General features: G+C 40.4%; 2 protein-coding genes across 2 annotated transcripts; one reads left to right on the top strand and one right to left on the bottom strand.

The window, feature by feature from the left end:
- Nucleotides 1-601: 601 nt before the first annotated feature.
- On the top strand, nt 602-7,173 carry LOC122657039 (protein PLASTID REDOX INSENSITIVE 2, chloroplastic-like). Its single transcript, XM_043851786.1, has 3 exons — nt 602-909; nt 1,095-1,193; nt 6,394-7,173. Exons 1-3 carry the CDS (start codon nt 640-642, stop codon nt 6,586-6,588), a joined length of 564 nt encoding a protein of 187 aa, XP_043707721.1. The 5' UTR covers nt 602-639; the 3' UTR covers nt 6,589-7,173.
- LOC122657038 (pyrroline-5-carboxylate reductase 1-like) lies at nt 6,715-8,317 on the bottom strand. The gene is made up of 3 exons (XM_043851785.1): nt 7,912-8,317; nt 7,533-7,714; nt 6,715-7,105 (listed from the first exon to the last, which is right to left on the bottom strand). Exons 1-3 carry the CDS (start codon nt 8,282-8,284, stop codon nt 6,983-6,985), a joined length of 678 nt encoding a protein of 225 aa, XP_043707720.1. The 5' UTR covers nt 8,285-8,317; the 3' UTR covers nt 6,715-6,982.
- Between the last annotated feature and the right edge of the window lie 1,960 nt (nt 8,318-10,277).

The raw sequence follows: 10,277 nt of genomic DNA, 5'->3' as shown, positions 1-10,277 counted from the left end.
ACCCTGTTCAGATTTCAGTTCCTTAAGTTTCGGATTTTGCCCTTTTAATGTTCATATCTATGAAGCTCACTTGGGCTTGTACGTATTAGCTGGATATAGGTCCAGGCTTGAGTTGCATCCATCATTGGCAGCGGTGACTTCTGGCCCAAGGGTTTGGGTAAAACTTGGACCAAAATGCTACTTGAGGCCATGCTAATTAGAGTGTGTTTCATGGGCTGAGCTTGTCCCCGATGGCCCAAGGCCCCAAGCTGGGCCAAGGGCAATGCAGAGAGTTGTAAGGGCCTCCGTCTCTCCAAGCCCATTCAAATGCTGGCTGGTTCTTCAAGAATAATGCAACAGAATTATTGGAAGTAGCAGTGTTGAATTATTTCGCAAAGAATGCAAAAATCTCTCCTCAGAAATCTTGGCTCAATTTCAACCACAAAAAAACAAAAAGAAATCTTGGCTCAATGAGATGGAATGAGAGGGATAAGTTTTACTTGAGATGGGCCTGGCCCAAACCCAAGCCCAATCACCTTGGTCTGGCCTAGGCCCGAATTATATTTCGGACCGCCGCAGAGTGGCAGTGAGGCGCGCGTTTTTGACCCACAACATAGCTAACGACTCTCATCTCTGCAACTCTCGTCTTTTACACCGACCATGGTTCTCTCCTTCTGCAATTCGTACATTTCCATTCCCATCTCCCTTTCTCGTTCCTCCACCTTCAGAAGCGTAACATCTGAGGTTGTTACTCTGAATGCATGTTCCCTTTCTTTTATTCAGCGCCTTCACTCCCCAACCCCTTCTGTTTTGTCGTTCCCCACAGTCTCGGTAAAACCCATATCCTTAAGGTTCTCCATAGGGCCTCCGAGGGTGGCAGCACAGCAGAAATACGTTTATCCCGACCCAATTCCGGAATTCGCTGAGGCTGTGAGTTACTTTCGTTCTGTTCTCTAATTTCAATCATCACCCATTTCGTCTTGTAACTGTAGTTCTGAGAGTTTTGGATTTTCTAGAGACCCAATTTTGAGTCTTACCCTTTTCATTGAAGTTGCGTCCTTCAACATGTTGAGTTGCTTACATCAAGTTTTTTATGCATTTATGGATTCCGACAGGAAACCCAGAAGTTCAGGGGCGAGCTTCGGAAGAAGCTCTCCAAGGACAAGGAGACGTTTGGAGATGAACTCGATGCGGTTGTAACGGTCTGTGCTGAGGTAATGATTTTTTACCGTAACTCGATTTGACTCAAAATTTTGACGAGTATTGCTATTTGTTATCTACGCCTTTCCCATTTCATGAAAATTATTGTTGCAAACATGTCTCATAACTCCACTCTACTCACTGACCACTATCCCAAACTTAGGGTTTGTCTCTATTGCGAGCATGTCTAGAAATTGTTGTTAAATGCTTAGCTGCATTGATAAACTAGGCTGAGACAGAGAGTTCTAATTCAATAATTTGCGGTGCCTCTAAATTTGTCTTTCCTGAACTATGGTTATGTATCCAATTATGCATTCAACCTACTTGAAAAAGGCAAAAGATTGAAGAGTGTTGGGACTCAACGTTCTTTCCATGTGGAATCCCACTTTTCTATTATTTTAGTATTAGTTAGTGATCCCAGCTCAGTGAGTCCTTTCTTCCATGATGAACTATTGGCACCAGTCCTACATTTTGTCTCTGTGGACCAAGGAGAAAGTGGAGCTCAACAGGAAGAGGATTGTACCATGAGAGAAGCAAGGAGGTCAACTTATAATCTCCTACTCCACTTATTGGGTCTTGGGTATGACTTACCCTTAAAAACTTGCCATTAAGGAGAGGGTGCCCAAGTCTTTATAACCTTCACATCTGATGTGGGATCGTTGCTTTCGCATGAAACCCAAACAAAGAACTGATCTCCTTAATGTATTAAAGTTGTTCTATAGATTTTTTTTTTTATTCGATTTTCAATTCAAGTTCTCCTTCACCTCAAACCTCCCTTAGTAGAAAAGCTTCACCAGTAGAACTTTTGAATGTCCAAGTGCTTAGCTCTGGAGCTTCCTAGCAGTGGCTTTGTATCCCACAGCATGCTGAATTTTGATTACTTTTGTTACATTGCATAATGTAGGGATAGCTGGGTTTGTCAAGTAGAAAAGTGTATTTGAAAGTTGTAAACTTGATGACCGTGAATTCCCAACCGCTGGTGGCCTGGAGCAAACAAGAGAGCAGAACTTTAAAATAATTCCCAAGCTGAATGAGTTGATATAGAAATTGGTGTCAAATGCCTGGTGCATTGATTAGCTCAGTTGAGACAAGAAAATCATATTTCAACCATTTGGGGAGCGAATAATTTTGACTTGTCTGAACTCTGGCTATGTTTCCAGTTCTGTGTACAACCTTCTTGAGAAAGACCGACAATTGAATAACAGACCCGCTTAATTTTGTATACCTTTGTTTTCAATTTGATTTTCTACTCGAGTTCTCCCTCATCTCTAACCTTTCCATCACTATACTTACAATAATCCATGAAGCGAATTCAATGGATAGTTATATAGCTATAACTATAGGGCATGGGACTGGAATTCCCTCAGTAGAAAAGCTTCACCAGTATATCATTTGAATTTCTAAGTGCTTAGCCCTAGAGTTCCCTAGTAGTGGCTTTGCATCCTTGATGCTACTGAATGTCGGTTGCATTTGTATCTTGCAAGGAAATTCAGTATACTGCTACAGTTTCTCATTGCATGCAGAAGGGATTTAGCCAGATTTTGTCAAGTAGAAAGTGTGGTTAAAAGTTTTAAATTTGATGACCATGAACTCCCAACCACTAGCGGCCTGGACAAAACAAGAGAGCAAAACTTTAAAATAATCCTCATGCTAAATAAGTTGAAATGGACCCAAGATCATTCACCAGCCATGAAAAGACACTAGACACTGACTAAACTAAGCTGTCCCTCAAATGAATCTTTTTGTGTGCTTTACCAAATTGGATTTTTTACTGGTGAGGAATATCCTCTAGAAAATGATATCTTTGGAAAAATCATTGTTACATGCTTCTTATCAACTACTAAATTATATGAATCTGGACTTAATTATAAGGAAAAGTATAAGCAAGATTCTATCTCCAGTAATAAACCATGGAATGAGCTACTCAAGCAGTTTTACAGATCTTTAAATCACAGTTCAGAACCAAACAGATTCAATTCTCAGAAATACAGAACCTTCTTTAGCAAAGCCGACTTAATGCAGGCATTTATAAGGCACAATCACGGCCCCACCTCATTTCCACGCATGTAGTCCCAGATGTTAACTATGATGATCCTATCCATGTAAATTGATGAAAAATGTTACTAGAGTTTGTTTTTAAATTAGGAGCTTTGGTTTTGTTCTATAAGAGTTTATTCTGTTGAGCACTCTTTGGAAGGTGCAAATAGTCCATCTAGGCATCCTGAGACCTGTCCAAGACATGAGATAAGACACAAGGGAGGGTTGGGGTTTCTACCTCATCCCAAGTTGGATTTTAAACCTTTAGCTATGCCAGTAGGAAATATCACATTGCTAGTGAACTCCAACTGCTCTTTTTGAAGCTGCATATTGTATCGTTTGAACTTTTATTTTATAGTACTGCTGCTAATTCTATAAACACTGTATACATTTAAAAGTAAATACAGAATATGTCCCTGATTCCTGGTCCATGGCAAACTTTAATGTGGCCCAATCTATTTCTCAGCCTACAAAGGCAGAATTATGACATTGAACTTCATCAACATGGCCTAACAGGCCTAACTAGGTCAATGATGGACCACCATGCCCATCAAAGGTCACTTTTGATTGCATGTCACTGGGACATACAGTTGGTCCATGACAGTTCATCTCATAAATGGCTATTTAATATTTCATTTTCAAAATTGGTCGAGAATTAAGTTTGTTTTGTGACTCGTTGAGTTTAATACTGAAAACTTCACCTTGCTGAGTTGGTGGTTTTGGTATGAATCATCAACCTGGAATCAAAGATGGTGAGACTAATCAATTTTGAAGGTCTCTTTTTCTCTGATTGTTTTGTTGAAAGAAAAAGAGGGAGCGGTCATTCCCCACCTCGCTGTGTCTCGGCAGTAGAGGATCCAAATTGGTGCGCTAACTCTTAGTGGATTTCTCATTTCCATTGGAAGTGTCGGATACTTTTAGCAGTTTGGATGTCTCATTGGGGTTCGAAGAGCCTTATCCTACTGACCAAAGGATTTAGTGGAAGGGGTGGAATTCCAGTAAACCTATTCCTATTCCGTCCTGCTATCACCGGTGCTTACGTAAGTAAAGGAAACAGCGAATTTATGTCGATATGCACATGACAATAAGCATGTCACTGAGAATATCTTTAACATGCGGCTAGCTTTATGAAGTTCCATACTCGAGAAATTCAATAGTATTGCCTATTAGCAATTGAATGGGAACCTAGTGTATAATGCCGAGTATTTTGGCAGTTTATCATATCTATGTCATCTTCTTTGTTCCTTCTTTCCTCTTCATAGTGATCATTTCTTAATTTCTTGACCTACTCCATCATCAGCATCCGCTGCAACCTGTGTTCTTCCAAAGCCACTTCTATTATTCATCACCTTGTTTGGTTTTCATTCCCTGGGCAAACCTCCTTGCCAGGAAATCAATTTTATTCTTACTCGTAATGTGGAGTGCTTTTGAGGTTTTTTTCTTCACTGTTTATTGTACAACTATTCTGCCATGCAAAGTTAAGCAGCAGAATAGGTGGTTAAGTTGGAAAATATATTAGAGTTCACATTCACTTTTCTGGTTGGAATGAAGAGATCATCTGAGTCATGCTTCTATTTTTCGAGAGATGGTCTCCTCCCTTAATTTTGTTAGGAGAATGACTTGTTTCATGGCAAGAGGTGTGGGGACAAAGAAGGGGTCTGCTACTATACCTGCTTCTTCTTGTTCTTCCAACACTTCCCCAAAGTTGACCATAAGATCATCTTTGAAATGCACTGACGGTAGCTGTTGATGTTATAGGCTACCACATAAGATATTCACGGCAGCCATCAACATGTTTGTGTCATTTTCTATGTTTAGAATTATATGAACCAGTTGCATGTGAACTTGTCTCTTGTTTTAATTTACTTGTCAGTCTTAGCTCTAAGTGAGGAAAACGATCTGACCTTATATACTTGTTATCTTGGAATACTAAACTATTTTTCATTCCTAGAAAGAATCAGTAAAATGTCAAAAGAGCATCAACTTGGCCACCAGAGCTCTTGAAGTACAGCTCTCTAACTCTTCAATCAAATCTAAGAAATTAGTGAATCCAAATAATGGAACTATATCAACTACTGTTAACCTAATTAAAGGCAGGTAGATAACTCATTTTTCCAGATGTTTAGACATAGTCTGATAGGCTAAGTATCAAGAATTCCACATATGTTAGCAGTTCAGAGAACCTTTCATATATTTAATGATATTGGAGAAGGTTGACCTTTTAATAAAAAGCCAGTGTCTGCCCATACTGCGAGCAGCAAAAGAAGTTATTTGGTCTTAGAAGCTAGTGGAGCAACTGGCATGGGCTGACCCTTTGCTGAGACATTCATTGGTTCTTTATGGACAAATAGGTTGAATGTGCTTATGATTATGGCCATGACTCTCATGGAGATGTGCTTCAATAACTAGGCCTGCATTCTTATATCCTAAATTCTTGGAATACATTTGAAGTTGGCTTCATTGCTAAGAAAAATAAGTGTTGATATTAGCTTTCGACACACATGTATGGCCAAAAGATTTTATTGACAAATGTATTCACAACACAATTAACTAGTTGGGTATGGCTGATGTGGGTCTCTACCCACTTGGCTAGGGAATAATCAAGAAGGTTAAGAGACATCTGTCTTATTATCTCTTTTCTTTTATTATCCTTACCTAATAGGCCTGACTTCACATTCACGCAAAAAAAAATTCAGATCCTCAAAATGAGTGTTATGTTGACTATTTCCTGAAGAGCATTATTTTCTGGAAGACTGAAATTCTTAACTAGCTGATGTTGCAGCTTCAGCTTGCTTTGGTCAATGGCTGATTAAGCAACTCATGGCAACCACATCTAATTTCCACTAGTCTACAGTGGTGATTTCTTCGTTTGAAATAATAAAACATTTCTATCCCCGCTTTTTACTATATACTATAGTACCCTTAATCGTTCTGACTTGGAAATAGTTGAAGTATTGACTCAACAGAAATGGCACAGTTTCAGACATCTTCCATGAAGTTGCCATAACATTCCGAGGTGCATTCTGGGCCTAGTTTCCCTCTGTGTCGAATATTTAGTAGTGGGAAAAAGAACGCTTTTGGTTTGGTGCTTTAGCATTCATCAAAAAGGAGAAAGTTTTGGAGCTTTAATATAAATTTTGTAGAAATGCTGACTAAATGGGTATCTCTGTGGAGCAGATATTCAGTGATTTCCTGCACAAGGAGTATGGAGGCCCTGGAACGTTGTTGGTGGAACCTTTCACAGACATGCTAGTTGCTCTCAAGGAGAAGAAGCTGCCAGGAGCACCTGTGGCTGCACGGGCTGCACTTTTATGGGCTCAAAACTATGTGGACAATGACTGGGAAGTCTGGAATTCCCAACTTCCCAAATGATATTTTATGTTTGTATTCAGTTTTACCTCAGTTATCTCAAGCCGGCGTATTGGGTTACTGGGCTTTCTCATGCATTGAAAACGCACAGAGAGAACTTAGATGTTCATGATGCTGACCTTTAATCTAAAGGCAAATCTAGAATTCATTCTGGAAAAGTAGTGATTACAACTTTGGATGGCAAGGCAAGGCTCCTCATCTTTATACAAAGGGTTTGTGTAATACTCATTGTGTCAGTTTAGATGTGGGAGTTTCGGATCACTTGGCTTGCTTACCCATTACCCACCTACACAGATGTACTGTACTTATTTCCAAGGTTTGGGTTGAGGGCAGTCCATTGCTCTGGTTGCTGGCCGTAGTCGTTTGAGATGGAGGGAGAATATATTTTGAAGTGCCATCATCTGCGTTCACCTTGTGGCATCTCGGAGATGCTCTGTAATGAGGGGCGCCATGGTCTTGATCTTGTTGAAGCTGAAGGTGCTGAGGGGGTCCTTGGTCGGTGTCTCTCTTGTTTTGCCACCTGAAATTTAAGACAATGATTCATAAATGAAAATTCATAATGGTAACAGATAGATAGCTTTACGGTCACCTGTAATGTCTTTTCTTCCTACCCTTTTAGCTTATCGCCCAAGTTGGGAAAAATCATCAGCGATCGAGTCTGAACTGATGCCCTGGGTGTTTAAGTCTAATTTGTGGTTGTGATGATCAAGCCACAAAACCCATAGTGCCGGAGAAATTGAGTGGAATTAATCAAGTTGTTTTCCTCTTTTTAAAAAAAAAAATTATAATAACAGTTGGTTTCCCCATTAGTGTTGGGGAAATACCTTGGATTATGAGCGTTGATGGGTGGAGGCAGAGGTATGCGGTGTAGTAGGAATTACTGGTCGGGAGAGTTAGAAACTACAATAATAATAACAGAAAAATGAAGACAGAAGAAGAGACCTCACCTGAACCTGATTGGGATTGTCCAAGTGGGAGTTTATTGATTGAGTCTCAGATGCCGAGGAAATCTGCTGTTGTTCTGGTTTCAGCCTGGGCGGCTTATCAGTTGATTCGGTGGTGGTGGTGGTGGTGGCGTTGTCCTTCTTCTTCTTTGCATACTTCCTGGCCCACAAACCTTTCATAACCTCTGTAATAAGCAGAAAAGGAGAAAAGGAGGGTGAATGAATAAATGAACAGGAACATACAGTAGTATTGGAAGTTTGGAATTGGAGACTCCTCGATAATTGGATGGGGATTGTGAAGCAACAAACAAGTAATAAAATGTGATTTATGTATGAAGCGTGAGAGAGAAGAGGAGGAGGATGGTGAGAAAGAAGAAGAAACCTTCGGAAGTGACGAGGCGGTAAGCTTGGCCGAGAACGAGAGTGTCGGTAGGGCGGAGTACTTTAACGCGGGTTATGCGAACTTCGTTGTTGGTGGTGGAGGTGGTTTGGGGCTGCTGCTGCTGCTGATGATGATGATGATGTTGAAGCTGCTCCTTCTTGTCCTTGTGGTCCTTGTTGGTGGTGTTGTTGTGGTTAGGGTGGGAGGTGGTGGAGTCGGGAGGGAGGCAGAGGGTGAGGACGAGAGCAACATAGTGACCTGGGTTGGTTCTCATGACTTCGCTGGCGCTCAACGGCCAATAAAACCTCTCCACTTTCCCACTTGGATGCTGTATAACCAAGGTCGCCGTATCTACCGCCTGGCAATTCCCCATCTCGATGGATCCACCAACACCAACACCAATCGATAGAGATTAGAGAAACAAAACAAGACAGAAGGAGAAGAAGGAAAACAGAATCTTGGTTGCAGAGAAGAAGGCAGTCGTCAACGACACACAAGAGAGGAGGAGGAGGGAAGAGGCCAAAAGTAGAGTTAAGAGAAGGAAGGAACCAAAGAAAGGAGGAGGGACAGAGCGGAGCAAGTGGGGAGGTCCACAGGGCAGAATGACACAGGCCGTCCCTTGCTGATAACGCAAACACGCACACTAATAATACAATTTGGCAAAAAACCTTCCTAATAAGGAAGGAAGCTGTCTTTATTACACAACACAATACAGTGATACACACACACACACACACACACTGCTTACACTATTAATAGGACTCACTCTCGATCCACCAAATTAACTTTGAGACTTTAATAATGGGAGAAATATAATAGTTGATTATTTAACAACCAATGGGTAGCACCGTTCCTTGGATGCTGGCTTCTATGTTAGCCTCGTGGCTTGATCCCACGAGCGCAGATGCTGGACTACTTACTTACTTACTATTACTACTACTATTACTGTGAGAAAGAGAGACAGAGAGAGTACTGAGTGAGATGTGGTTATTGGTAGCTAGAGGTAGGTAGGTAGGTCGGTAGGCAGGAAGAGGATGGTGTGTCTTCTCCCCTCTTTATCTTCTGTTGGTTGTACTTTGCGTATTCATTCGGCATTTGGGCACTAGGCCCCCTGTACTGTACTACTACTACTCTTCCGTTCTCTGCTCTACCTCTGCCTATTCGCTATTGCATTGCCTCTGAGAAAACAAAAAAAAAAAACAGAAAAGAAAATAAATGATAGGAAGGGAATACGTTTCTTATAACCTTATCGCTTACCACCTACGTGAGTGAGTGAGTGAGTGAGTGAACGTGCGTGAGATTCCGTGCTTTTAAATAATTGACGGGGGAAAACCACAAATACCCATGTCCATGGCCCCACCACATATAACACTGATAACCCACACAAGTTAAGAATGGAAGGACGCCGGGGATCGCTTAGGTAGGTAGGTCCCATTACAAAGCATTCCCATACATCATCTCTCTCTAATAAGTGCGTGTGTACTCCCGTGTGAAGATTCTGTACTCTCATGGTTTTACTTTTACTGCACGGTATTGGAATGGGTTCAGTAAAAATTGGTCATATCGGACAAATTTGCTCTTATTCTTCTTTTTAAAAATAAGTTCTTTTGATCATATTACTCCATCCCTCCTTTGTACCATGTTATTGATACGATATCAGAATCGATAAGACATAAAATCAATATCGGATAATACAATATCAATACTTAGAACCGTGTGCAATCAAACGAATATCTTTATCACCGAGAGAGGGTGAGAATTAAAAGACTTTGACGCTGTACTGATTGGGAGATTTACTTTTTGGACTAAGTTTCTCTATAAGACATTCAAACGTAAGGCCCGAATTTCAAATTTTAATTTAATTATATATTCATTTATATCGATGAATATATATGGGCATGTATATGTACCGGTATCTAAAATTCTAAACCTATCCACTGAGTTCAAGAACATCACAAACAGTTTCATTTTCCTTGGTATCTTTCTTTTTGTTTCTTGAAAACCCTTGCAATTTTATTCGATCTATTAACTGTGGGCTTCTTTATTGGAGTTAGCGGTGTCAAAACTTAGCCCGAATAGATGAAATTTGCCCGAATTGAACCGATCATTATTAGATCAGTTTTGTATTAAAATATTGCATTCTTAAAAACAAATGAAAACCAAACAGACCGAAACCCAATTGATGTAACCCAACACCGACTAGAAACTCATTAAAAAAAATTCCGGGTGAAACTGAAGCTAAACCGAAAATCAAACAAAACAAAAAACTGAAGCTCTCTTTATTGTTCTTTTGTTTTAGATACACATTTTCCAAACTCACGGATTGACCCCCTCTTAATTAAGGTCTCTTAAGGTGTCAAATAATT

This window comes from Telopea speciosissima, chromosome 3, assembly GCF_018873765.1.
Source record: "Telopea speciosissima isolate NSW1024214 ecotype Mountain lineage chromosome 3, Tspe_v1, whole genome shotgun sequence".
NCBI lineage: Eukaryota > Viridiplantae > Streptophyta > Magnoliopsida > Proteales > Proteaceae > Telopea > Telopea speciosissima.
This window is presented reverse-complemented; position numbering and strand designations above follow the sequence as displayed.